Here is a 26,880-nt window from a genome sequence, read left to right as displayed (position 1 = left end):
ATGCATCCCTTTGCTTTGAGGTGTGTTACATTTATACTTTCAGTTTACAAGCTCCACACACTCTCAGAGCGGCAAAAGGGAAATGGCAAGCTGACTGGCTTTAATGTTGTGTAACTGCTGGGCACTGGGAATGTAACATGAAGATACACCCTGAAAGTAGAAAAGAGATTAACACATTTACCCTCAGTGTGCAAACATATCCCAGTAGCTCTATTATGGACACTGTCTAGGGCAGTGGTACCAAAACTGGGGGTCACAACCTTTATAAGGGCTTGATCAATCTGAGGGGGCTCAACATGATTAACAGGGAGGTTCTCTAGCTGAGTCTTTATCTTGTGTTGCCTCCGTGGAGCCCTGAACTTGACATATAGATCACATCTCGTACCTTACGTATTTCTGTCCTTTGTTTGTTCTCTCAAATAAATTGTGTGGCTTATAGGCCAGTAATACATTGTGCTGAAAGTTGAGATAGTACAGATGCCAGAGATGAAAAACCAATAAATTCTACGTCAGTTTTTGCGTTTAGTGTCTGTAAAATGACTAGAAGCTCATTCTGTGTTACACAACAGAAGACTCGCAGTGTGAGATGATAATAAGAGGACATCAGTCTACTACTACTTAAAGATGATTATTTTACCTTGAATGAGTAAGAACAAAAACTGAAAGTGTAATACAAAAACGCACTGTAAGATAGCAGCATTGGACAAGAAATATAACTCAAGATGTGTCAAAATTACATTGTAAAGAACAAATGCACAACTTTTGATTAAAACTTTCAGATATTTTCAACTGCTGAATGTCCTGCAGGAAGCCTGACAGGGAGCCCAATGGGAGGGGCTGATGCACAACAGAAAATAAACACAAAACCTATCATAAATCTGAGCCAGAGCTGTTGGAACGCAACAAGCAGGAACACTGTTAAGAGAGATATTAAGAAAAAAAGGAAAGTTGATGCTGGTGTGAATGTCATCACTATTACACATGTTTGTTTTTACACTAAAGTACAAATTAAAAAAGTGACAAAATGAGAAGTCAGAGGATCACCAAAAGTCATTACAATTCACCCTGAGGTGAAACCCTGAAACCTGCAGTTTGCTGATAATGGCAGTTGCAGTGGTGATGCTCGCTGTGATCTACTTTCATGAGTGATTCAATAATCTCTCAAAAAGCTTTTGTTTAAGAATTGAATAAATAGCACTATATTAATTTTCTTCCTTTTTTCTTATTTTTTAGAGATGAAGATAAAATGAACTTTATTCCCAAAGGGGGAAATGTGCAATACATGGCTGACAAATTTATTCATTAATTAACTTCAAGTATCGGTGGATCAATTGAATCATTACTCAGCAATAAAATAATTGTAAACAATCTGTGGTTTGAAAACACACTTTTGCATTGACAACTTTTTTTGCTGAATACTTTGTACATTCCTTACTGATGGTTGTACTGTAAACATTTTAAGCACATGATTTCAGTCATGGTTCAGTTAAAGTGAAATATGTCTTTTTGTAGGTGAACTGATTCAGTAATGTAATGGCTGCTATAACGTCCCCCGCCCCCATCCTCAAATTGTTCTAGTGTGATTGTCTGCCCCGCCCTAATGTGTTACACTTGCCCTGCCTTCCTGGTGTATTTAAGTCTCTGTCTTCGCCAGTTCATCTATTTTGCTCCTGTTTGTATCTGCTGTGGTTTTCCTGTTTCCACTCGTGCTCCCGTTTCATTCCTCAGTTTGGATTACTTGACTTTGTATCTTAAATTATAACAGATAGATGTTATTCAAGTTAGGTTAGGTTCAGTATCTAGGGTAAGTATCACTATCTTACTTGCTTATTTCACCGGTTACCAAAGTTATTACAATCCACCCTGAGGGGAGCATGCCTGTACCAAATGTCAGGCATGAATAAAATGCAGTAGTCGTGCTTCAGTGATTAAGTATAGATGCTGGGACAATAGCAGGGTCATTGCTAATGTGAGCTCAACACCTATAAATTCTATTTCAGTATTTGTGTTTAGAGACTGTCAATTAGCAGAAGCCTATTCTGTGTCTTAACATAGGATTCACAATGTGAGATGATAAGAGGGCATCAGTCTACCAGATAGATAGTAAATAAACTTGAGCAGCTTCGATAAATAGATGACGAAGCTTCAGAGTTTGTCTAACCGCAAAGTGCAGTTGGTCATCTTCTTCTGCAATGGTGAAGGTGATCAGACAACTGACGCAACTTTGAGGACACAAAGACAAGTCTCCCTGAAGCCAAGTACCAACTGCTGAACCAAATAAAAGGCTTTTCTCAAGATGATTGATTCAATCTCTCTGTGAGTACAGTCTGTCACTTCACTGTTAGTGTTGACATGATGCATTTCTGTGTATAAATACATTTATGTGATCTTTTTGTTATTGTTGTAATTTCCCAGGAGTAAGATAATAGTTGGATGTGGTGCATTAGTAAGCAGCACAATTCTGATCATTTTAAGTTGTGAATTTGGAATGCTGGGAATAATCATCACATTGATCTTACTTGGACTCTGCCTGTTCGACAACTGGCATTCTTCAGAGTAAGTCTATATTTGTTCACACTGCTCACACAAACTTTGGTTTCCTCATTGGATCAAATTACACTGTCTCCCTGCTGGGACACAGTTGTTATTTTCACTGTCTGTGAGATATTTATGAAGTTAGATTTATGAAAGAAAATGTTTAGTCTGTTCTAACTCATCTTGAATTAATTAATCTAATTTTCCAGAGATAAAGTTAATATCATCATTGCAATGATCGCACTGAGCATCTCTAATTTGATCAAAAATGGAAACTAAGATGGCATGTGGATTAAATTTTTTTGATACTCATACTTGCCTAAATGTGTTTGAAGGGAAACAAGAAACCAGTTCAGTAGAAGTACAAATAAGGAAGAAAGGAACATGACTGTAATGAAATTAATATCAAGAACTGACTGTTTGTGTAGGTAATTTTACCTTCAGTTATGGGTGATGCAGTTCTGTTGATTAGTGGTTGAGTGAAAAAGGGGTTCATTGTTGATAAAATTGGCATTGTGCTTCAAACAAGCAAAGTGATAGTTACAAGCTTTGATTTAATAATTGTTACAAATTTTTTGTGTTATGTTATTTCTTGGTCTTGTTTGAATGAACGGAATTAGTTTTTCTCTGAGGCTGCACAGTGGTTCTTTGACTTTAGTATTTAGCTATAATGTTTAATATACCATGTTGACTCTCTTAGCTTAGCATATTAAAATACAATGCAATGCATGTAAAAATGATGCTGGAGTGAATGTCATTACCTGTAGAAGTTTGTCTTTACACTAAAGTCCAAATAAAAAATGTGACCTGATGATGGCACCAAATGAAAGGTCTAAGGATCACCAAAGTCATTACAATTCACCCTGAGGGGAAGATGTCTGTACCAAATGTTATAGCATAAATACAGTACTGTCACTGTGACTGTGACTGAACAGACGGTGTCTGTTTCCCAACTTCTGTTGTAGGCAAATGAGGTCTTCACGATGACTCTTGGGTCATTAGAGTTTTTGCATACATCCACCTTCGGTTTGACAATTGCAGTTGTAGTGGTGATGCTTGCTGTGATCTCCTTTCATGAGTGATTCAATAATCTCTCAAAAAGCTTTTGTTTGAGATTTGAATAAATTGCACTATATTTAAACATTAAAGCACAACACACTTCTAAAACATCATTTTCAATTGTTAATTTCCTGTTTTGCTTTTTTTAAGAGATGAAGATAAAATGAACTTCATACTCCCACAGGGGAGAAATCTGTAATACCTGGCTGGCAAGTTTATGCTTCTCTAATTAACTTCGAGTATGAGTGGATCAATGGAATCATTACTCTGTAATAAAATAAAAATTCTAAACAATCTATGTTTGGGAAGTACATTTTTGCATCGACAACCTTTTTGCTTAATAATACCTCATAGATTTCTTACTGATGGTTGTATTGTAAACATTTTGAACACACAATTTCAGCCATTGTACTGATTCAGTTTAACCTAAATGCAGACTTGAGTTGATGTTGAGAGGCGACACTTCCCCGTGTCAGTTTTTCAAAAGGACAGTTTTAATCACCTCAAATAGTTCTAAATACAACATTCAGTTACTGTTACAGTGAAATAAATCTCTTTGTAATGGAAGATGTTTATCAATTTAATGGCTGCTATGAGGTCCAGCATCCTCCAATTCTCCTTGGAAAGAACCACGTGAGGGAAAGAAAACAACTTGTTTACATGTGGGACAGAATATTTTTGAAGTCCTGACCTCAGTAACCTAGAAACATTAACCCTTTAATGGTATTTTCCAGTGTTTGTTAATGCACATTTTGAGTTGCGATATCTTGAACTATCTCATTCATCAAACAGTGATTTCTCGTATATGTGTCAAAACTGACATAATCACACACACCCAGAATGAGCCAGTTGGACTGGGACAGACAATAAAACAGAAGCTTCATATAAAACAACTTTAATGAGTCGAGTTCAATCTGCAGATTTCTCAACTCTGACATCAGAGCACAAATATTTCAATATTTATAAATGTGTGACTACTGAGGAGTTACAGACTTCAATTTTAAGCAGTTGTTCCTGAAAATTTGCCAGTGTTACATTTTTATGTGTGTGTGTCCTACTTGCAGGAGGACTGCTGTGTGTGTTTGTCTTGTTTTCTGGTTATTTCAGCTGTGGGTGGACGCTGGAGGACCGGGCTGAGCTGGTGCGATCCCATCAGGCTGTGAGGACGGGTCTGTAGAAGAAGAAGTTATTGTCGTCACACCCACAGAATCAGATGAAAATAGCAACAGCATTTTAAACATATGACAACAGCTAAGACTACTCACACATGCCGTTCGGAGCTCCAGGGTGTCGCGGGGCCATCGGCTGGGTATTGCCTCCACTGGGCATCATACGGTTGGGCATGGACTGACCTGAAGAAGAAGGAAGGACTAAAATGTTAGGAGTACGCTCTTAAAAAATTAAGAGCTGAGTGTGAAAATGTGTCTGTAGTTTAACTTGACTTGTGGGTGCACAAAGTCCAAAAAGTGTTTGATTTTCTGCATGTGTGTGTGTGTGTGTGTGTGTGTGTGTGTCTGTGTCTGTGTGGCCTGACCAGAATGCTGCATTGTGTATCCTGGCTGCCCCTGCTGCTCCCTCTGCTGGCGGACCTTCATCTCTGCCTGTTTCAGCTGCTCGGTGTGAAAAGTCTGTCTCTCTGATAGAAGCTGCTGCCGCTGCTGCTCCAGCTGCATGACACACATACATATAAGACTTGGTGACACGAGATAGGTATGCTACTGTTGCTTCTGGACATAAACCTTGCAGAAAGTTTCATTGTCTTTGTTTTGGCCAGAAGCAGATATTAGGTTCACTCACAGCCTCTTTCTCGCGGTCCATGATGGTCTCCAGCTCCTCAAAGTGTCTCAGTTTGATCTCCAGCTTCTTCATCTGAGTCTCCACCAACAGAGCCACCAGGGACTTGATCTTCCTCTCTTCTACTGCAGCCAAGTGCTGTGAATACAGGAAGAAAAAGATGAAGACAGTTAGAAGGAGATGAAGTTAGAAGAAAAATGAAAACAAAAATGAGTGAGGGACTGGGTGGTAAGTGCCCGTGACACGGTTTAGAACAAAAGGAAAATGAAAGAAGTATCAGAGTTCAGATAAAGAAAACAATGAGGAAGAAGAGAAAAGATACGAGGCGAGAGGAGGTGGAGGAGGGTAGAATAAATTAGGTGTGCCAGAGCGTGGCAGGGATGGAGAGAGAGAATAAATGAGGAGACTGAAGGGAAGAAAAATAGCAAATCAATAATCAGCAAATAAGGGGTTGGACAGTAATTGATCTAACCATACATGTTGACAGGACACATTTTAAGTAATCACAATGTTGCAGGTTTATATTATTGCTAGAACTATATCACAGTAGTTGGCCAGTAGTTGACTGGACATAAACACATCTTTGCCACACGCTAGACAAAGACACAAGGCAGAGACTTACATTGAGACCTTAGATATAACTGCAGCCTTCTCTGTTTAGGAGAAATATATTATTTACTTTCTTGCCAGTTGGATGAGAAGACTGATACCACTCTTGGCAACCAGTCAGCTTAGCACAGACTGAAAGTAGGGGGACACAGACAGCCTGGCTTTTTTCAAGTCCACTTTTGGATTCAAAAATGATCAAGATTACAATGGACAATGTGTCAATTTTGTTTGTATATTATACTTTTTTTTTTTTTTTTTTTTTTAAATCAGTACATGGCTGTTACCAACAGAGGCTTGCTGGTGAAGTAATACGCCCTCTATGCCATATTCAATGTATTATACAGAAAACTACTAAGGGCAGATGATTGCATGTCTGAATTTTCTTCCCCTCCATTGCAACATAAAACAACAATTTTTGTTTTTGGCCGGAAAAACTGGATAATCTCAGCCTCTGCCAATTATATGTGCAAAGCCAGGTATTAAATTGGTTTCCGAGATGGTGGCTGTTTTGGTTGCTAGGAGACCTCTGACACAACTGGAAAAAAAAAAAAACTATTTAAAATGACGACCATTGCCTCACTTTATCCTCCTGTGATTGGTCAGTTTTGAAGTGGGAGGGCCGGCTTTACCTTGGCCTTTGTGGCAGCTGAGGCCAGAGCAGCTGCTGCTGCCGTGGTAACACTGCCCTCCACCAGCTCCAGCTCCATCACTCTCCTCCCCTCGTCCGCGTCTCCCTCTCGCCGCACTACGCTCTCGTCATCATCTCCCCTTCCTGGATCATAGACAGAATTTCATGAATACAGCCAGTCATATACACATGCAATATATATATACAGTAGATACATACTGTACATATTTATATACCATCTCTCTCCTCTCCAAGAATATTTTCCGCATTTTCCCTTTTGACTTGTTCTCCCTCCACTTTTGCCCCACTAGGTTCCACCTTGAGCCCATCCGCCCTTCCAGGGACCTGAAACACAGACAGACACAGACACACACACCGTAAGCTACAAAAATCACAAGTAGATACAATAAAACTCTCTCCAAGCTCTTGTTGTTGCATTACCTGATGGGAGGTGGAGTTTGTCTCCATTTTTTCTGCATCCATCGATTCTAAAGGACAGAGGAAGACAGAAAAAATATGCATCATAGACTGTATAAAGAAACAAATTCAATTGAGGGTGATTATGTGTATATTATATTTAAGTCTTACCTATTTTTTCGGGCTGATTGGACGTTTCAGAAACCTTGTCCACTGAGTCCTCCTGCACTCTGGAAAACTCCTCTGAAGACAAAGACGTAGAATCACAACACACACCCTGAACATATACAGTATACTATCTCAGAACTATACCATAACCTAGACTACACACAAATGCCCTCTCACCCAGTGCCGCCTTAGCTGCAGCTGATGCAACCCGTGGATCCACCACGGATGCCAGGAAGGCCACAGTGCTCATTACGGGATTCTCCGATTGGCTGAAAGGCACAGGCTGGTACGCCAGTGGACCCAGAGAGGCCGAGGAGTCTTCTAGATAAGGGTCTTCTATCGGCAGACGGAGGAAGTGGAGGATACACTCGTCCTGCGTTCTGGAGCCCACGTGCTCGGATACTTTGTTCCAGTCGTCTCTGTAAACCTCTAAGGCCTGAGAGAGACACGGGAGACAGGTGAGGAGGAAAGACAGAGGAACAGGCAGAACACCAGGGCCTATCTAATAGATTCTCCTAAATCAAAAACAAGCCTTTTCCCTTTTAGGGAAGCACTGAGTCATGTGTAAGATCCATGATAGAAAGCCAAAAACATACAGCAAGTGATTTCCTTACCTCTAATAACAAGAGTGTCTCTTGCTCTGTCCATTCCCTTCCTGCACTTGCTCCTTTAGTCTAAAGCAGATGGCATAAGAATATTAATATTATTAATAATAATAACGATAATTTTTCCTACAACTAATTTCAGAAAGTAATAAAAATAGGGGCTAGAAATATATATAAATGGAAAAAAATATCTATTCTACCAGACACAGTACCAGAATGTGAGAAAAATGAAAACTACAATGTCATTTTAAGTATATTTGTATTGTTACTGTGTGAGACCTTCGGGTGTTTCTTGGCATAGATGTCGGTGCGCAGACCGAAGTTCTGGCAGTCTGAAGGCTTCTCTCTGCTCTTTTCTGGGAAATACAACATGTGCTGCGAGGCGGCCACCTGCAAGAGTAAGAGCGAGCAGCAGAGGCCATCAAGAGGCGTTTCATATCCATCTGTGTTCAGCTCTTGTCACGTGCTATGCGTGTACAGTGCGTGTGTTTTTGTGTTACCTGCAGGGGTTTGTGCTGTAGTGGGGCCAGCCCGGACGGCGTGTCGGCGAGTACGTTGAAATGAGGGGTGGGTGGGGGTCCCATGGGGAGGGGTCTGCTCTCAGCATCCACTTGGTAGTTAATCAAACCCCACTGCTCCAAAAACGCATGAACCCTAGACACAGGTATATATTTTTTATTTTCTACTGGTTGCACTATAATGCTGGAAAACTCCCGCAACAAGAGAAAAAATATAAATACACTGACGAATCAGCATCATGTTGTAATTAAAAATGAAAGCTGCCTTTAAACTGCAGACTCACTAACTACACCAGCGTGTTCCTTCGCAACATTAACAGATTTAATTTGTTAACACATTTACAAACCTGAACGCCTACACACTACACTTAATTTAGCAGATGCAGCAGATGTAGCAAAAACACCCACACATACGTTATACCTCATGACAGCACAGACGTCTCCGGTGAGGTTGCGTCTGCAGGACGTTGAACTGAGGTATTCCTGGGGGTTGAGCCGGTATGTGTCGATCATGAAGTTGCGGTACGCCAGGTAACTGCAAAGTACAGGAAAGATCACGCTGTTGGTGAGGCGTTCTCCCTCATCTAAGTTAATGATGATATCTGAATGTCAGCAGTACTCACATTTCTGGAGATTTGGACTTGTTCTTGCCATTAAAGAATTCAGGCAGTGCACGTTTCTCTATTAAGTGAGTGCTGGAACACATGGACACAAAATGTTTTTTTTGGGTTTGGTTGTACTCTCTTGGCGAAAGAGAACAGGCCGGTGTCAGTAAAAGTTTGTGTATCTGTATGTGCTTGTTTACCTGTTGTAATTGAACCAAGATGTGTAGCTTGGTATTATAATGTGATGGGTTTGTTCTGTGATATTGTCCTCTCCCTCTGATAACCGTGGCATCTCTCCTCTTCCCTCTTCATCCTCCTAAACACATACACACAGTGTCAATTCAACAACTTTTTTTTACTTTGCTGAATCAAAAATACTAAAATCAATATAGATTACACAAACAAAAACATTCTGATTAAAGAAAAGTGGCATAATATTTACCCTTCCTGGAAAATCATCCTCCTGTTCATCTGGAAGAGAGACGGCGAAGGATGAAAAATCAAGATGCATTCACACAAAGAAGAGAACAAGTGAATATTAAAATTGTTTTTAAAATGTTTTGATCTAGGAACATTTACACATTCTAGTTTCATTTGGAAACATTTCCTATATGCAAGCTTACCCAGGTCGGCCATGGTGCCTCCTTTAACAGGAGTATTCTCACTGTCTTTTTTCAGGTTGACTACAAAGACAGGGTAAGATATTAAAGACAACTTGGAGAAGACATGAAATGCATCTGAAAACCTTTATGAAAAACTTGACTCGTACAAAACATTTTTAGTGAGTTATGCTGTTGCTGTCTTTGAGTGTTTTACCATTCTTGGGTAATATGACTTCCTCCATGTTAGGAACAGGCGTAGGGTCCTCCATGTCTTTGGTCAGGTCCTCTTCTGGCTCTTCCTCCTGTTGTCCACGCCTTCTACTGTACACACAAAACAATTGGTCCTGACACCTTGCACGGAAATGCCAAAGCCAGAAGTAAACCCTCATGCTCGGAAGAAACAGTTGTCTCTTACCCCTTCTTTCCTTTCTTCCTGCCTTCAGAGGAAGGAGGAGAGGGGGATCGTCTTCTCTTTTTGGATGGGGTGGACTTTGAGTCCTGGAAGATATGGTAGAGGTAGGTGAAGAAAAAAAAAACAAAGAAAGCAAGAGCGTAAGTGTCTTTGACTGAGCAACAAAGATCAACACCCTTCACATTAAAAAACGAAGGATCAAGGATCACACTTGCTTTCTCTAGTTGAATTAATTGTCCAATATTTAACTGATTATTAATAATAAGAGAATAGTGTCCTTCTACAAGCCCTCCAGACCTCCTGTGCCTTCAGCCAGACAAACCTGGTCATCTCGGAGGTGAATACGCTGGCGGAGGATTATTGGTACATTCCTCTCATCCACACAATAGTCTTCCTCGTTCATCCACTCATTGAAAACATCTGTGTCTAGAACCCAACCAGCATGGACCTGGAACAAACAAACACACACAAATATTAAATAAAGAATTCAGGTGTAGAGTATTGTGTGCTGGCCTATCTCATCATTGTCCAAACTAACACACATCAGATCACATTATCAGAGGCAAGTTAATCTCGCCGTGGCTTTTTGTCCCTGCCAACCATCATTCTCTCTCTAACGGTAAGTAAATCAAACTGCTCAGGAGCAAACAGGAGCAAACACACCCACACTGGATGCCTCAGCAGGTAGGGACAAGTTAATTTTGAACACTGTTTTGAGTGTGGTATAGAGAGTTGTAAGCCTATCCATGCTCACCCTCCAGGGTTTCTCTGGATGTGGTGGCTCTTCAACCTCTCCTTCAACATCACTTGAGGACAGCCAGCTGTCATAACTGTTAAAAAAAGAGACAAAAGACATAATGTGTAAGTGTTCTGATTGTGTGCGAGCACCTACGTGTGTGAGTGTGGGTGCTTGTGCATTACCTGTCAGGGTGCATGCCCCAATGTACCAATACATGCTTGTCTTTTCGCATGACAGGACACATCCATTCATCTGAAAATGGATGTGTATAAAAAAAATGTATCAAGTTAAATTGGTACTATACATTTACAACAATAACAAACACATAATGTGCGTGCACAAATTTCAACTGACCTTCCTCTGTAGAAGCAGATGAGGGGTAGACGTGGTGACTGGCAAGCGTTCGGTCCTCAGTGAGTGTACCCTGTGCAAGGACAAACTGTGACCCAGCAGCACTGAGAGGGAACTACATTACCATAGCTACAGTAGTTTTAATCAGTCAGATCAGCCTTAGTAAACTTCTAATCTGCATTTCCAGCATAGATTTTCTCTCTTCATTGGTTCTATTGATTTATCCCTAACTCTCTTCTGCAGCACTTTACCTGGTGCTTGGTGATGATATTGGTCAGTCTGCTTGCTAACTCCTGATCAAGAGTGGGGTCCAGATATACCACAGGCAGTGACATACAATTGTTCTGTAGACACACAAAACAGAGGTGCAAGTTCATCAGTGGTGTGTCTTTGATAGTCTGGTATCTGAATATATGTGTCTCATTGTCACCTGGATCAGTGCCCCTTCAATTGTACCAAACATCTCAACATTCCTCTCTGTTCTTGATGGATTCTGCAAGTCAAATCTTCGCCTGCGAAGGTAGGAAGAGGAACAAAGAGATATTACAGACACAGCAAGACAGAATCAAACAAATGCAGAGCAGGTTTTCCAAGGGAAAATCAATGTGAAATGGTCATGGCACATTAAGCTTGATACCCACCAGCCTTGCTCTGCTTTGAACTTGTAGGCAGTGCCAAGAATGTGGCAGAGTCCACCCCCTGGTCGCAAGTCCAGGAAGCACTGAGCCTAAAGAGAAACAATAATGATTGCTGTTTATCTTATTTTCTATGTTTTAACCCATTGTGTCATTTTAAGATCTGATTAGAGTAACATTCACCATGAAAGTTGGACACTTTGGAGTCTGCAAACAACCAAAGGAACAAGTTCTCTGATTTATAATTTTATAGTGGGACAAAGTGAAACAATGAGAGACAGACTCACAGGCAGTTTGGTGAGAGCAGGACTGGTAGCTTGTCGGCCAAAGGCATCCTCCTGAAACTGGAGCAGCTGTAAAGTGACTGCAGCCAGGGCCTGGCATGATGGAGCATCCACCAACACAAACTGACAGACACACACACATTTTGAAAGGGATATGAAGAGAATAATTTTTAATCAACATGCTTTAAATAAATAATAACACATATAATCTTTAACCTTAACAATGTCTTCCTGCATTTACCGACAGTCTCACGTACGTTAAAGCTGTGTATGGGCTGATAAATCGCTTGGATTTTGCAACATTTGTATTTCATCTTGAATAGGTAAATCACTATTCAGTCTCATTACACAAATCTTGATAGCCAGTGTAAAGGTAGCGTTATCCAGCATGAGACGTTTGTTTACAGTGTGAGCCATACTAGCAGGGGGCGGCTAGCTTGTTAGCTAGCTTCGTAGCCAGCTAACTACCTTTTTGTAGTGCTTCCCGATCCACTGTCGCACCACCTCCAGTTGGGCTAAAGTATCCGGACTCTCCCAGAACCTGGCGGACGGGCTGCTCTCTTTTTTCCGATGCACAGCCGCCCCGGAGCTGGTCTGGCTCGTCCCGGGAATCCCGAGGTTTGCTCCTCCGGACATTGTGGCCATAATAAAACGAGACTAATTTCAAACGGGAGAACAAAACTGCTAGCTTTTGTGTTCTCGCTTTGTCTCGCGAGAAGCGGCGTGATTATCGCAATTCGGTATAAGGGTTTGCTGCATTTTATTTTTTTATTTTTTACATTTTCAAGTATTCTTTAAATTTAAATATCAAAAATTTTTAATCCGTAGCATATGCTTAAAATATGCAAACATTTGATTTTATCCACTACAGAAAATACACACATTTGCAAGCTAGGACTTTTACTTTGAAGTGATACATTACAAGGAAGTAACTGGGCAGGAAATGTAAACAGAAGTGAAAAAGTGACACTGGTTAGTATGTAGCAACTCACATATTTTAATGCTGTAATTCAAAACTATCCTTCAAATATTAGTCTGAAAATGCACGTATCAGTTGTCTTCAGTGTTTTGTTGCAGTCTTTCCGTTCTTTAACAGTTTTTGGAAAAACAAACTCCTGTCCAGCTGAGGCAGCGAGTTTCTTTTACGTCGCATTCTATAATTGGATATCTGCAAAACCACAGATCCACACACCCTTAGACTAAGCAGACAGTGGAAACTTCTCTGCTAGGCACTGAAGCACCAGCACTCTTGTGAGTAACAAGAACTCATACAACCTCTCACTTCATGTTTTCCTAGGCCCTGAGATCCCATGGGTGTCCAGGGTCTGACCACTTATGTTGAGGGGAACAGACAATTTCTCCAAGATGTGAAGTTCAGGGACAGTCGCCTGGTTATTGATGGTTGCAGTCTGTATTTCCGCCTCTACTTTAACCACGGTTTGGACCAGCAGCATGGAGGGGACTATGATGCTTTCGCTCGACTTCTCACCCAGTTCCTCTCTGCGTTGGCTGCCTGCAACATCCAGCCGTATGTGGTACTGGATGGAGGTAAAGATGCTGTAGAATAACAAATCGATCAAATTCTTGCACCCTATAGGCTACTTAATTTTAGAACTCAACTCCTTACAATCAATAATATTAGTATGTATTTTTATTTGCAAGATACAATTCAAAGCAGTAAAATTTTCAAGATCCTTTCATTTCTTATTTTTAAAGCAATTCAGATTCACACCATCTCAACCAGACAGTCATCCTAACCTGGTAGTAGTTGGTAGTTTATTTTCCATTCTCTTTTATTAAGTCCCACAGAGAATATTTTAAAGCAACCTTAATTGCTGTTTTATAATCTTGTTCCTCTGTGTCATAACACAGATTTCTAACTGTGAGAATTATATATATTATATTTAGGTTGAGGTGATCAATAGCCCCCCATTTTCTTTCTTTCTTTTTCTTTGACTTAAATAATGACATCAAGTGTTTTGGTTAGTATAGACAGTGCTTTGATTAGTGAATTAGATTAAATGACAGCAGTTTGCTCATGTTTGATAGAAATTGATTAAATGGTTAACTTGATCCTGCACAAAGTCTGAAGTGTGTCTGCAGTTGTAACCCACCCATAATTATGTAATTTGGGTCTTTTTTTTTATGACTATAAGGGATGGACCCCAGTGACAAGAAGTTTGCCACTCTGCGTCAACGTCTGCAGTCCAAGATAAAGGAGGCAGACAATATCTCTCATGGCCGCAGTGGCTCTATTCTCCCCATCCTCACAAGAGATGTCTTCATTCAGGTCCTCAGCCAGAGAAGAGTCCCAATATACCAGTGTTCAGCTGAGGCTGACTGGGAGATTGCATGTTTGGCTCACCAGTGGAAGTGCCCAGTTCTGACCAATGACAGTGACTTTTATATCTTTGACCTTCCAGGTGTGGGTAGTGCCAGGACTTTTGTATCCAAATGCCCATTGTAATGAATTGGATTGATTTTTATTATCTTGATTTTGTAGTTGTTCCATATTGTTTTTGTCTTCTATGTGTCATCTTAGGTGGTTACCTGCCATTCAATTTTTTCCAGTGGACCAACCTTAACGGTAAAGCCTCTCATCGCTACATCTCAGCTCGGTGCTACACCACTAATGGCCTTTGTCACTGGTTTGGGGGAATGAACCCGGAGTTGCTACCCTTGTGTGCTGTCCTAACCGGTAATGACTATGGCACTCCAAAAGATGCTGAAACACTGCTTGCTGTGTTAGATGTTGGGAGAGGCGGTGGCAGGGGTAAAGGTAGAGCACCCTCCTCCCGCATCGAGGGCATCCTTATCTGGCTGTCTTCTTTTTCAAGCCCGGCGGAGGCCCTGGAGGAAGTGAGCAGGTTAATGGGGGAGGAAGGTTTTAGGGGGAAGAGAGGACAGAAAGGTGGGCTCAGCTCACAACTGTGGGCAGGTATGCAGGAGTACCACCTCACCCCTCAAAGCTCTCTGGCTTACTGGTTCTCTGGAGGCAAGGCAGCTCCAGGAGGCTGGACCTCTGGGCTCGCACAGCTACCAGGATGCCTTTCACTGGCTGCAGCAAAAGGGTTTTTGGCCCCCTTGGTGGTGGATGCTCTGGTGATGCATAGGGTCCTGCTCATTCCACAGGTGGAGAACAGCAAACTCTCCAGCAGCCACTGTAGTGCTAGAAAGATACGTCAGGCTATATATGGGATATTACAGCAAACAGGCAGTGTGCAGCTATTGAGGGGACCAGGGAGTGGTGTCCAAGCACAGGATACCATGGTACAAGAAAATTTCAGCCAGGGTATGAGAGGTGGGAGAGGGCGAGGGGGAAGAGCACGAGGAGGTGGTCACAGCAGTGGAGGTAGGGGTCAGGATTGCATTGAAAAAGCAGCTGGTGGAGGTACAATGCAGACTCAGGGCTCCAGTGCCCCCATTTGTGTGGAGGAGTACGACCGTTTGGACCTGAACTTGAGGAAAAACCAAGAGGAGGCACATCCGCCGAGAACCCCAATACATCTGGATACACTTGGCCAGGTGAACATGGCAACAAAATTTATTTCTTTTATGTATACCATATTTGTTTTGTCCATTTTCTAAAAGAAAATGTACATTGATTTTATAGGCTCCTGTGGCTGTTCGTCTCGGTGTCCTGTTAGAAGTCTTAGGAGTGAAGGAGTCTGATCTGGCCGCTGTTCCTCTCCACCTGAGGCTCGCTGTAGCAGTGACAGGCTTCTGGGTGCGAGAGGCAATACCTACACCCTCACAGCCCCAGGTCCAGGCTTTGGTGCTGGGCATGGTTTATGGAGAACTGTCCTGGAACAACCAGCCTGGAGCTACCCATTACCAATATGCTGGTTAGTTGCGTTCTATCTGTCATTTTATTCCACAAGGTTACAGAGACTAAAGTGTCCCTCAAGAACAAGGCAAATAGTGACCCATCCGTAATGATCTAAAACCTGTTGCTGCTGTGTATCATCCTAGTCCCACAGCTAAACTGGGCTGCGGAGCGCAATGTGTTGTCAGGGCTGGACCGACAACGTGTGAGACCAGGGGAAAGACGGGGCTTGGATGTCGGAGTGGCTCACAGTTTGAGCCAATGGCAGGCCTGCCTCTGGAGTGCACTGTGTCTCAATCAGCTATTGCTGCAGCCGCTGCCTGAACCCCACTTGTCATGGTAAGACACAGGGACGTAAAAGAGATAACACACAGTTTGCATTTTCAATGTACGTGCTGCAACAATGCAACTATTTTTATTATAGATTAATTAATTATCAGTTATTTTGTTGGTTTGTTCTATAAAATGTCATAAATGGCTATCACAAGATACATTTGTGCTTAATGATTTTCTTAATCAATGTTGTTGATAGCTAATTTTGTGGTGATTGGCTAGTTGATTAATTGTTTCAGCACTGATGAGAACATTATATAAATTGCTTTTGGCGATGGTTCCCAGAGCTTTTCACATAAGTGTAATTAATACAAGGGTAATAAGGGTTGGTTCACAGAAATTATAAAAAAAAAACTTCCAGTTAGTTTTAGTTTTATTTGCAGAGGTTTTGAGGTGACTGTCTCTTGATGTTTCTGCTGCCACCTTAGTAGAATAGAGGATGATGGAATTTCATTTGTGGTGCTTAAAACATCAGAAATCAGCAGCATTTTTGTCTGTGGATTTTCTAGAGTATCTTGGGCTGAGTTTCCAGAAGAGCACATTGCTGAAGAAATTTTTAAATATAATTTTCAAAGTGAAAATTTAAAACTTACATTCTCCTCCATTTTTTGAGAGTGGACCTGAAACAAATCTCAAACTAACTGCAGATACCACTGTGACAAATGGAAAAATTGTATTTTTGTTCTAATTTGGTTGCCTCCTTTCTCCTCACTGTGCGTGTCTCAGGTTGTTCAGTGGTACCTTGGTGCACGGCATCCTCAAGTATTTAAAGGGGGGCCGAGCTGCTGAATCTCTCCTAGCCGGGGGCTCCTTGTCTGGACAACTCTACTCCTCCCTCCTGGATGTTGTGAGGAACTGCAGCTCCAAAGCCCATCCCTCCTCTTCGGCTACAGGCAGAGGGAGGAGAGGCAGAGGCCGTGGAAGGAGAGGAAGAAGGGGAGGCGGTAGAGGAGCGCGGGGAAGGGGGCAAGGGACCGAGGAGATAAACAACAGGTTTGCTCTCTTGATGAGCGAGGAAGAGTCTGATGATGATTGGTGAGGAGGCGGAGAAAAATGAGCCAATCGATATGAAGCACTTGCGAGGGGCCAAATGAAGGAGGACATTCCAGTGGTTTATAAAACATGCTCAGGGAATGCTACAGTCATTTTCAAGTGAAGAACAACACCTCTTCGTGTTTACCACTGTGCGTCAACCTTTATAACTGTATTGCACTAATTTAACCTCCCTCAGTGTTAACTACCTGCTTATTATGTTCAAAGTTCTGTTGCCATCTCAAATCATGTGATGTCAAAACATATGCATGCAGCTTTTATCAAAGTAGTCAAGTCTCTGTAATTAATGCAATTTTTTCCAACCTGAGGGTTTTATTCACTTACGTCAGCACAAGATTTAAACAGTGAATGTAGAGATGTCTTATTTCATCATTGTTGACCAGAAAGTTGTATGGCAGCTAATGTCATCTTAATGAGCGATATATGAAATTTTATGTCATTTTATCGCAGATGCCTTAATACTGATGCATTTGGTGATCTTGCATTGTTTACTCATTTTTCTATATAAAAAAAAAAAAACATAAAATCAAACTCAGACGCATGTTTTTTAAAGCATCACTTTCAGCTAGTTTTTACTTATAACCATGTGATTTTGAGAATAAAATGTTTATTAATTCTCTGTAAAGTCAGTTATAAGTTACAGTGCATTACAGAGGCACTGTTATTAAATATATATACACACACAACACAAGATTCAACTATTGATAAATGCAGTATATCTACACTCTGTAACAGTACATCATTAACAAGCTACAAAAACAAAATTACAATAAAATAACATCTAACTCAAATTCTCAGTTCTCTGACTATATTCATCAGTATTTTTTCTTTTTTTAGATTTTTTTCAAAACCAGTTTGGGTATCCATGAGAGAGGTTTGTCTCTCTCATCAAAAGCCTCCTTATCCCCTAAAACATGAATTTGTGTATAGTGTCCCACTGGAGCTTTAACATAAGGATCTGCGTTTCAGGTACAGATAAAAGTTAAAAAAGAAATTTGGCTACTGGACATAGCTGAAGAACATAACTACTTAAATACACACATGAATATTTACATTGGCATGAGCTGTCTAGGCAAGACAGACTCTTCCTGAAAAGCCAGGTCCTGCTTCATGTAAATCAGCTCCATATACTTTTGGAGGCCTAATGTAGTGGCAGCCACAACTCTCATAAAACATCACAATGTAAAATACAATAAAACTTCCCCCTCATCCTATGAGGATGATGAGGTCGAGGCAGATGGAGGGGCAGCGGATGCAGTGTGTGACTGAGAGTCTATGAGTTCCATGTCTTCGTCTTCGTTGACTCCACACGTGTCGACCACGCAGATCAGGCAGCTGGTGACGGGAAATGCTCGCACTTTGCTGCAGGTCACCCACCTGAACACAGAAGAAAACTGATTTAGAAACAACATGAAACATGCAAGAAGATCAGAACTTTCAGTTAGTGTGTGGGTGATAAGATTTAGTGTTTAAACAAGCTATTGTGTATTTTTATAGATTCCCAGTATTCCCTATGAGTGACAGAATTAATTTGTGAAGAACTCCAACTCAGTGTGAACAACGGTTTGTCTTTACTAGTAAGAATATTGGTGATGAACACCAAGCTAAATTAACCACACAAAGTAATTCAAGAATTTGTGAATCAGAAACAGCCTGAGCCACAAAAGCAGATCACAATCATTTGTATTGACCAAACAAACAGACAGGAGAGATGTCATGGCACCGGCTGGCATGTCAGTTAAATAATTTTTAAAGTTTCCGCACCACTGCCTGCATCGGTGACAAAGACGTAAGGAATTTCTACTCATGGTGATATCATTTGTTTTATTTAGTTTTAATATTTAGTTAATACACAAACCTGTCAGTGTCAGTGTGGTACTCCATGACGTGTCCAAGCCGCCCCACACCCTGGAACCCTGCCAGCACATAGATGACATCGCCGACTGCCGCGCACTTCACCGTCACACCTCGCCACGGCATCGCCGAGGCAGCGCGCCACTCGTTACTAGCGATGTCGTAGTACTCCACCGAATCCAGTCCACCGACAAAACACACACACACACACACACAAAAGCAGTTTCATACAGACGCCGCTGGCACTGTTTCACATACCATGTACTACAGCTACTGTGTTCAACAGTATTAGTATTATTACAGTTTCAGTTTTATTACCTAGTGCCCCCTGCCCTCCAACAGCATAGATCCTGTTGTTGACCACCACCAGCCCGTGGTTCTTCCTGGCTTCTCTCATCCCACACAGCTCCCTCCATCTGAGGACAGGGGGAGGGAGATAAGTGATAAGTGTAGCAGTGCAACACATCATTATTTCATTTACCACTTTTGTGTGTATGTGCATACCATTATTGTCAGCTTATAATATTGTAACTCCAGTTTAAGATTTTATATTGGTAAAAATCTCCCTGCCTCTTTGTGGAGGAATTCATATGACCTATTTAATTGATAAAAGCCTTTAAAACCCATTGGTTACAATAAAAAACATTATTGCCATGTTAAAAAAAAATCCTACTTCATGGACAGTTTTGGGGACAAGTGATTTTCACCAAACAAATCAATGTTTATATGCATAATGGTGTAAATAATAAGGCCAGTATAGATCCATAATGCAACAGTCTCTTCCCTCATATTCCTTTTCATTATTATATCCATGCACGCTGCATATAAAGCCTATTGGGAAAAAGAATGTCTCAGGATTGTGAGCACACACAAACACACTGTGCATCATTCCTTAAGGGCCGTACAGAGCTGTGTGTATGTGCGACTCACTGTTGTGTGTTGGGGTCATACACCTCACAGTTGTTGAGGACCCTGCCAGACACGTTGTTGCCCACTGTTCCTCCACAGACGTAGATGAGCCCGTTAGCCTCCACTGAGCCGTGGCTGCAGCGGGCCAACAGCATGCTGGTTTTCACCTGCCACGACTCCGTCCTCGTGTCATAACATTCAAAAAGGTCCAAGGCTGAGCTACCTGTAGACACACACGTACAGTACGTAACACCGCGATTAGATATTTGCAAAAACGGCTGGTATTTCTTCCATTAAGGATCATCAATATAATTTCCTGTATTTTTTCTAAACCCAAGACACGGAAGTCAAAATGAAAACACACTGAACTCCAGCTCCCCTCTCTCCCACCTCCCCATGCTCACCCACTTCCGACCCCCCAGATGTGTAGATCTTGCCCTGGGCGGCGCAGGCAGCCAGACTGTCGCGTGGTGTGGGCGGACCCAGTTTGGAGTACCAGCTGTCCTTCAGGACATTGTAGCAGTCCATACGCTTTATTGGGAAGAGCTGTGAGCCGCCCAGGATGTAGACAACATTGTCCCAGAAGACGGCTGTGGCATCCCTGCGCTTCTCGAAGGGGCAGCGGATGTCTGTCCAGCTCGAGTCCTGCATGGAAAGCCAGACTGACCCTTAACCGCTGGCTAATATAATCAAAATAACTATACAAAAATAATTTACAATGTTTGTGCATCGTGTAATCCAGAAATGGTGAGAAATTGTACTTAAAACTTAAAATTCATGAAAATTAACCTTATGTTTAGCTTTTTGATTATGCTGTAATACTGAACAAGAGTAAATATCCATACGACATTTTACAGTTCTTGACTTGTGTGATTGTTCCTGTGGGTAAAAATCTGTTTGCAAGTGCAGTCTGGCACCTTGGGGTTGAAGTAGCGGCAGGATTGTGGCTGGGAGCCTCCAAACAAAGCGATGCGGTAGTCGTGCTTCTTCCGTCGCGGTCGGCTGCTCTCTCCCAAGTCCTCACGATCCTCCAGAGACAGCAGGTGGTAGCGCATCCCGCCTGAGACATAAAAACACAGACAGTTCCAGAATAACATCACATTTTCACACATAGCAGATGATATCAACCATTTGTGTGCCTTCATGAGTGCAATACACTCCTACTCACTGATGACCATCTTGAGACACTGCGGGTTGTCCTGGATGAGGGGCTCACCCTGCACTGTCTTAGAGAGGAAGGTTTTGGAGACCAAGGGGAAGCGAACACACCCCAGCACCTCCACCATGTACTGCTGTCTATTGCACACATCGTACTTAAGCCAGCGTACTGCTGCGTCATAAATCTTTGGGAAGAAATGCAACAACAAAACATTTGTAAACATATGTTATGGGGGATATTCTAACCATTATATTAACCAAGGCTATCAAACAGCTTTGTCCTGATGTAATGAATCCCATTCATTTAGTAATCCAAATTATACTTCATAAAAGGTTTTTAGGGTCTTTTCCAGATTTCTAGAAAAATTATAGCACAAATTATATGAACCATATAGTCAGAGAGTGTCTACATGTGTACCTGAGCCTCAGCACGGACAGTGAGTTTGTCTTGGTGCAGTAGATGTGTGAGCTGTGACACATCCAGTTGCAGGAACTCATCCAGTTTGTAGACTTCAGTGAAGTGGAGCTGGAAGAAGTCCTCTGCTGCTGCCTTCAGCTCAGGACAGTCCATACAGTCTGCAAGGGCTGAAATACCTGCAGGATGACAGAACAAGGATCAGTGTTCTACTCTAATGAGTGACATGATGGGCACACCTAACACCAAAATGTTATGTTGGAAAAGTAATTTAAATATTTGAATAATATTTGCTTTACATTTAAAGAAACAAAAGAGCTCTTTACATACCAAGCTCTTATCCTGTGTAAACAGGCACAAGTACTCAGCTGGAACATATTGGCCCTTGGTCCACTTATTATTCAATAACTGATGTTGGTGAGTCAATAAATGAAGCATTAATGACTCAACAAATTGTAGGGTAAAAACAAAAGCGATAAGATTTAACCTGGATAAAGGGTTCTTCTTACCCAGACAGTTTGTTGCATCAATCTGTCCTTTGAGGAACTCTACGCACATCTTCTTCACAGGCTCAATCTGGTACTGGTTGGCTGCATCCAGCAACGACTGGACATTACTGCTGTTCACCGAGATCCTGCCACGCACACACGCGCACACACACACACGCACGCACGCACACACGCACACACACACACAAAGAGTGCATTTGGCATAAGAAAACAAGAACATAGAAAAAAGAAACAATATGTCCCTTGATAAGAACCTCATATTGGCAGCATGAGACCACAGTCGTTTATATCATTTTTAAACTGTAATTCTCATAATTATCCTTCCTTTAAGCCTTCAAGCCTTATGCTCGACTTTAAGCCAAAATTCTTACCGAGCTGTGTAGATAAACTCAATCAACAGCTCAATGATCTCGGGCTCAGCACTCCTGAGCTCCACCTCATGGGACATTGACTCCATCATTCTGGCTGGAGGTGAGGAAAAAGAGGAAGACTCAATAAAAAATAGAAACAACAAACATTACGTGGCAGCATTAAATATTTTTCCTGCCTTGCTTGGCAACAGCTTGGAAAGAACAGTATAATTAATCATTCTTTATCATAAATATTATGATTTTGTTTTTTTGAAATTAATAATATTGGATTTTTTAATGTCTACGTAGAGGACCCATGGTCCTCAGTTATGGTTGCTTTTTTATTCTCTTTGGCTTTGGTGGAAAACAGAACTAATTTAGCTACTTTCAAACAAAACTGATTATTTCTGAGCATTTCCCCATCACGTCTCTATGCTTCCTGGAATATGGCAGAAAACTATTTGATATCAATGTCCCTATACTTCAGTGGGACGGTCCATGATAATGTGTTTATGTGTGTGCACACTTACTAGTGAACATGAGGCTGAAGAAGTGGCTTGCAGCTGCTAGCACTACTCTGTGGGCAGAAAAGTGTTTCCCCTGAACCACCAGTGTCACATCACAGAGGGTACCCTGAAGAAAACGCACACACACAAACATATATAACAAGTGTCAAGACAGGGTAGGAGGACATACATTTTCATAGCAGTACGCACATACACGCACGCACACTCATATAGCACATGAAAGTTCCTGTTAACACCCTTGTTTAGTGTCTACTCACACACACATACACACCTGTTTCCTCAGGTTGTTCATGACACCCATGATGCTGGACAGCTGTTTGTACTCCTCTTTGGTGGCACACTTCCTCTCGCTCTTCTTCTTGGAGCTGGACGCCTTCTCTGGAGACGCTATCCCCGTCATGTCAGCCAGGTTAATATTGTCTGTTCGGGTCAATGAAACTACGACACTTTGAGCACCACTGCCAGCAATGTGCAGCTGCGGTCTCTTTGTTGACAGTTGGCTTACCAGCCAAGAGCAGCTTGTTGTGTGTTTTTTAATGAATTAAAAAGCCGCCAGTTTGACCGCGGCTTCACCTTGAAAGACAGTAGAGATAAAAATGTATACAGATGAACTTGCTGTCATGTGTCGGAATAGTAAAATAATCCGTTAGCGTGGCGTATTTTTTTAAGCTACAACTCAAATCTTTAGCATGGGTTGTGGTTTCCTTCTTCTTCTACGGTTCGGATGTGGCTGGATAAAGTCGCGTTCGCCCTCTAGCGACATACGTGACAAATGACACATTGACCTGCAAGTTTGCAGAGATTTAACAATTTATAGATCTAATAAACACACAGAAAAACTTCACTAGGTGCATCCTTTGGGATAGCAGATTTAAGACTTAAATACATTTACACGGCGTGGATACAGCTAATGGCGACAGCAGCCGTTTGTTTACCTGGTGCAACTCACGAACTTACAGGTGCAACTGTCTGCCCTGTTCATACCTGCACAGCAACTTTCACCACATAACCAGGAAGAAAGGCTTTTCAGAAATCGCATGACGCTGACGTCACGCAGAATGGGGGCTACAAATACATAGCCTATTGTCAGAAATAACTGACCTGAAAACAAACTGACAGGCACCAGAGCTGCAGAAAATGCATCGCTGTCTCTGCTGTTGCTGCTTCTCTAGTGAAAACTCCGAGAGCGAGGTATGTGATTGAACTGTTTTGAGTTTTGTATAAATGCTGATGGGATTGTATAATAGCCTCCCTGGAGTTTAGAGTTCATTACCGATTTGCTTGAGTGAAATTACTGGATTAACCTATTACTACTAGCCTATTTAAATGCAAGCATGGCGGGGACTGCACCCATTATAAACCTTTAATGTATCTGAATCATGCTATAATGATGTCATAGAAACAAATCATTATGAATAATAATAATGATTATTATGATGATTATAAAAAGAATAAAATATAAATCTCCTAAATCACCATAACGTTATAGTTCTGTCACAAACAGCATGCTCAGTTTATGACAAAGTACTAATTATGGTTTCACATGAACACAAGTGCATATTTAGTGCTTTATGTTTGTCAGTAAAAAAAATGAAACAAAGATTATATTTATTCTGCTATTTCAGAGGCAGCCTCTCCTGCAGCCCAGAGCATCTGAGCTGAATGAAAGTGCATCAGCCAGGCAGATCCAACCAGCATGCAGTGGTACATCTCTCTAACTGTTTATATCTGTCTGTCAAACCTATACTCCAATGCATGCAACAGTGGATGAATCAGTGCTACACTTGCTCTTTTTTGTGTGTCTGTGTATGTGATTTTTAAAATTTTTTTTATCTGTACTGAAGCAAAGGCCGTGGGGCGGATTGGCAAGGTGGTGATTAAGCGAGTAGGTGTGCCAGAGTTGGATCAGAGGTTTTCTGACATGGCCGAGACCTTCAATGAACAGCAGGAGCACTTTGAGGCCATGGCCCGACACATCAGGAGCCTGCAACAGAGCTGCGGCTGTGTCCATGGTGATACCTTGGCTTTTGCTGAATGCGTGCGGAAGATCAGAGAGGAGCATCGTGAGTGACAGACTAAGAGCTCAAATTCCTCAGTAAAGTTCCCACAGTACCTGTCAGTACAGGCAATGTGATGGCAGGTTATCATGCTGTTGCTCTTCCCTGTGTTTATCTCAGTCTCTCTCTACTTCCAGAAGCCACATACAGGGTCTGTCTTAAGATGAATGGCTATGACTTCTCCCTCAGTGTGGTTCCTGTGGGGCTAGAGGGAAAAGGTGAAGAGGAACCACTGCCTCCAAGTCTGAAGTTGGCTCAGGAGGAACTGAGGGGCACTTCTGAGAGCGCCAGAGCCACCATGTCAAGGGGTACTACACTTAAAGAACTGCTCAACTGGCTGCTCCATAGCAGGGATCACATGGCTGAACAAGTTAGGCAAGTAGCACCATCTTACCAGGAGCACGGAAGACTGAAGACAAACCTGGAGGAGAACATGAGGGAAGTGAAGAGGGCGAAGGAGTTGGCAGTGGGATACAGACAACAAGCTGCAGAAGTCCTCACTGAGGCTTCACAGATCGCAAGGTCTTACTCATAGTTTATTTTAAATGCTTTCTTTGAATCCACAAATTACATTTTAAGTTTTGTGTATCTTTACAGTTTTTACACATTCTTTGATACTTATAGAGAAAACACTTTTGTCAACTCTTGCTGTTTTTCTTGATAAACTTGTCAGTTGCAAACCTAGTAAAAGTCACTTTGTGAACATGCACAAGGCTGCCACATATCAGAATCAGTAATCTGTATTCATATCCTGGCATCTCCAACAACATCAGGAATGTTTGGAATGTGACAGAACAGATAATACGACACATACACACAGAATGCCACTCATGTATGTAAAGATACCAACTGTACACTGTGTTTTGCAGGCCTTTGCAATGTCTTGTTTAATGTTTGTTACAAGGACATGAAGATTTGCGATCATACCTGCCTTTGAAATATTTTATTAAAATTATCAGGAATATAGCAGAGATTTGCACTCACACTCCTACTATAAAATTTGTTTGTGTGGATAATTGAATTTTCCTTTAGATGTGCAATTTTACCAACTAACATCAGGGGGCATTGCAGACCTACTTTACTATTGTAACAGCTGGTCTTTGATTCATATTCCTTAAATGTAGTCTGTCTCAGAAATTCCATTTCATGGATAAAGATTGACTAAATCCTAGAATTCCTGAATCAGGTATCCACATAATGAATGCATCACTATTTTTTTTTAGAATTTTGTACCTGATTAGACACTTTTAGCAAAGCTTTGCCTCGTGGGAAAATTGTAGTCAGGTTGTGTACTGCACTGGACATTTCTTCTATTGAGCCATACAGGACAAGACAGGATACAGTTTCTTACAGCGGCAATGGGAACTCAACTTGAGGTTTGTTGTGACTGTTTGTGTCCTTTTGCTATTGTAACATTCAGATGGAGCAGATTTGCTGCTTATTATCCACAAAAGTCCCATTGCATTTATTAACTGATTAAAAACTGAAGCTTTCCAGCGTCTGTTGATGTGAAAGCAAACAAACACATGGTCATATGCCATCTTGATGATTAATTTTGGAAAATCCATTGTTCCAGAGGTCATTGTCAAGTGGTCATGCATTATTTATCTGAGAGAGTACTGCTTTGGCCTTAAGCTTTACAGATTAATTTGGCATTAAGTGTGCAGGATGTGTTGGATAAAACCCGAGAGCATTCAATTAGTCTCATAATGAAAAGGTTCTGTAAATATAACAAGTAAATGAAAATTTTTTTTACATGTTTAATACAGACACCCTAACTATATGTCCTTGATGATTTTGACTAGATTCAGTGTTAGCGTGATAAAATGATTAAAATTTAAATTTATATCTGACTACTTTCATGATTAAAATGTGAATATATTGTATTTTTAATCAAACGAATCAAAGGTAAATTACAAGACTAAACA

At 41.4% G+C, this 26,880-nt stretch overlaps 4 protein-coding genes across 7 annotated transcripts; 2 read left to right on the top strand and 2 right to left on the bottom strand.

Moving 5' to 3' along the window:
• Positions 1-4,185: 4,185 nt before the first annotated feature.
• LOC111223052 (SWI/SNF complex subunit SMARCC1-like) lies at positions 4,186-12,647 on the bottom strand. 2 transcript variants are annotated; one of them, XM_022747030.1, is made up of 28 exons: positions 12,430-12,647; positions 11,965-12,084; positions 11,684-11,769; positions 11,473-11,554; positions 11,294-11,386; positions 11,046-11,115; positions 10,874-10,943; positions 10,707-10,782; positions 10,275-10,400; positions 9,956-10,038; positions 9,755-9,861; positions 9,562-9,621; positions 9,381-9,409; positions 9,139-9,254; positions 8,957-9,028; positions 8,755-8,868; positions 8,316-8,469; positions 8,095-8,205; positions 7,825-7,884; positions 7,388-7,646; positions 7,214-7,285; positions 7,067-7,113; positions 6,862-6,970; positions 6,627-6,769; positions 5,392-5,526; positions 5,129-5,261; positions 4,860-4,946; positions 4,186-4,765 (listed from the first exon to the last, which is right to left on the bottom strand). In XM_022747030.1, the coding sequence occupies exons 1-28, from the start codon at positions 12,604-12,606 to the stop codon at positions 4,698-4,700; spliced, it is 2,859 nt and encodes a 952-aa protein (XP_022602751.1). In that variant the 5' UTR covers positions 12,607-12,647; the 3' UTR covers positions 4,186-4,697. The 2 variants fall into 2 exon arrangements, with proteins under 2 accessions (XP_022602751.1, XP_022602752.1); XM_022747031.1 differs by having other exon boundaries at positions 9,755-9,858.
• Positions 12,648-12,911: 264 nt separating this feature from the next.
• On the top strand, positions 12,912-18,374 carry LOC111223356 (protein asteroid homolog 1-like). The gene is made up of 7 exons (XM_022747461.1): positions 12,912-12,933; positions 13,259-13,509; positions 14,118-14,384; positions 14,504-15,486; positions 15,575-15,806; positions 15,934-16,126; positions 16,847-18,374. The coding sequence occupies exons 2-7, from the start codon at positions 13,272-13,274 to the stop codon at positions 17,157-17,159; spliced, it is 2,226 nt and encodes a 741-aa protein (XP_022603182.1). The 5' UTR covers positions 12,912-12,933; positions 13,259-13,271; the 3' UTR covers positions 17,160-18,374.
• Positions 18,375-18,377: 3 nt separating this feature from the next.
• On the bottom strand, positions 18,378-23,563 carry klhl7 (kelch like family member 7). The gene is made up of 12 exons (XM_022747462.1): positions 23,167-23,563; positions 22,899-23,001; positions 22,390-22,483; positions 22,019-22,143; positions 21,513-21,688; positions 21,105-21,279; positions 20,854-20,996; positions 20,341-20,581; positions 19,958-20,159; positions 19,346-19,443; positions 19,032-19,218; positions 18,378-18,550 (listed from the first exon to the last, which is right to left on the bottom strand). Exons 1-12 carry the CDS (start codon positions 23,293-23,295, stop codon positions 18,385-18,387), a joined length of 1,839 nt encoding a protein of 612 aa, XP_022603183.1. The 5' UTR covers positions 23,296-23,563; the 3' UTR covers positions 18,378-18,384.
• A 438-nt stretch (positions 23,564-24,001) lies between these two features.
• Positions 24,002-26,476, top strand: LOC111223443. Of its 3 annotated transcripts, none has more exons than XM_022747596.1 (4): positions 24,002-24,086; positions 24,521-24,596; positions 24,745-24,958; positions 25,090-26,476. In XM_022747596.1, the coding sequence occupies exons 2-4, from the start codon at positions 24,558-24,560 to the stop codon at positions 25,485-25,487; spliced, it is 651 nt and encodes a 216-aa protein (XP_022603317.1). In that variant the 5' UTR covers positions 24,002-24,086; positions 24,521-24,557; the 3' UTR covers positions 25,488-26,476. The 3 variants fall into 3 exon arrangements, with proteins under 3 accessions (XP_022603317.1, XP_022603316.1, XP_022603315.1); XM_022747595.1 differs by having other exon boundaries at positions 24,740-24,958; XM_022747594.1 differs by having other exon boundaries at positions 24,521-24,599; positions 24,740-24,958.
• Positions 26,477-26,880: the final 404 nt, after the last annotated feature.

Source organism: Seriola dumerili, unplaced genomic scaffold, assembly GCF_002260705.1.
Source record: "Seriola dumerili isolate Sdu_G_001 unplaced genomic scaffold, Sdu_1.0 BDQW01000110.1, whole genome shotgun sequence".
In the NCBI taxonomy this organism is placed as follows: domain Eukaryota; kingdom Metazoa; phylum Chordata; class Actinopteri; order Carangiformes; family Carangidae; genus Seriola; species Seriola dumerili.
This window is presented reverse-complemented; position numbering and strand designations above follow the sequence as displayed.

What these genes read in the sequence shown, in the direction of transcription:
- LOC111223052 (XM_022747030.1), bottom strand. Translation starts at nt 12,606, where the DNA reads ATGGCCACAATGTCCGGAGGAGCAAACCTCGGGATTCCCGGGACGAGC. An exon ending in TGCAGCTAAGGCGGCACTGG is followed by an intron (nt 7,286 to 7,387) that starts GTGAGAGGGCAT and finishes CTTTGTCTTCAG; the next exon opens with AGGAGTTTTCCAGAGTGCAG. An exon ending in CAGCTGCCACAAAGGCCAAG is followed by an intron (nt 5,527 to 6,626) that starts GTAAAGCCGGCC and finishes CTGTATTCACAG; the next exon opens with CACTTGGCTGCAGTAGAAGA.
- LOC111223356 (XM_022747461.1), top strand. Translation starts at nt 13,272, where the DNA reads ATGGGTGTCCAGGGTCTGACCACTTATGTTGAGGGGAACAGACAATTT. An exon ending in TTATATCTTTGACCTTCCAG is followed by an intron (nt 14,385 to 14,503) that starts GTGTGGGTAGTG and finishes GTGTCATCTTAG; the next exon opens with GTGGTTACCTGCCATTCAAT. An exon ending in ATCTGGATACACTTGGCCAG is followed by an intron (nt 15,487 to 15,574) that starts GTGAACATGGCA and finishes TTGATTTTATAG; the next exon opens with GCTCCTGTGGCTGTTCGTCT.
- klhl7 (XM_022747462.1), bottom strand. Translation starts at nt 23,295, where the DNA reads ATGACGGGGATAGCGTCTCCAGAGAAGGCGTCCAGCTCCAAGAAGAAG. An exon ending in TATGACCCCAACACACAACA is followed by an intron (nt 19,444 to 19,957) that starts GTGAGTCGCACA and finishes CCCTGTCCTCAG; the next exon opens with ATGGAGGGAGCTGTGTGGGA. An exon ending in TACCACACTGACACTGACAG is followed by an intron (nt 18,551 to 19,031) that starts GTTTGTGTATTA and finishes TTCTGTGTTCAG; the next exon opens with GTGGGTGACCTGCAGCAAAG.
- LOC111223443 (XM_022747594.1), top strand. Translation starts at nt 24,033, where the DNA reads ATGCATCGCTGTCTCTGCTGTTGCTGCTTCTCTAGTGAAAACTCCGAG. An exon ending in GTGAAAACTCCGAGAGCGAG is followed by an intron (nt 24,087 to 24,520) that starts GTATGTGATTGA and finishes CTGCTATTTCAG; the next exon opens with AGGCAGCCTCTCCTGCAGCC. An exon ending in GAAGATCAGAGAGGAGCATC is followed by an intron (nt 24,959 to 25,089) that starts GTGAGTGACAGA and finishes CTCTACTTCCAG; the next exon opens with AAGCCACATACAGGGTCTGT.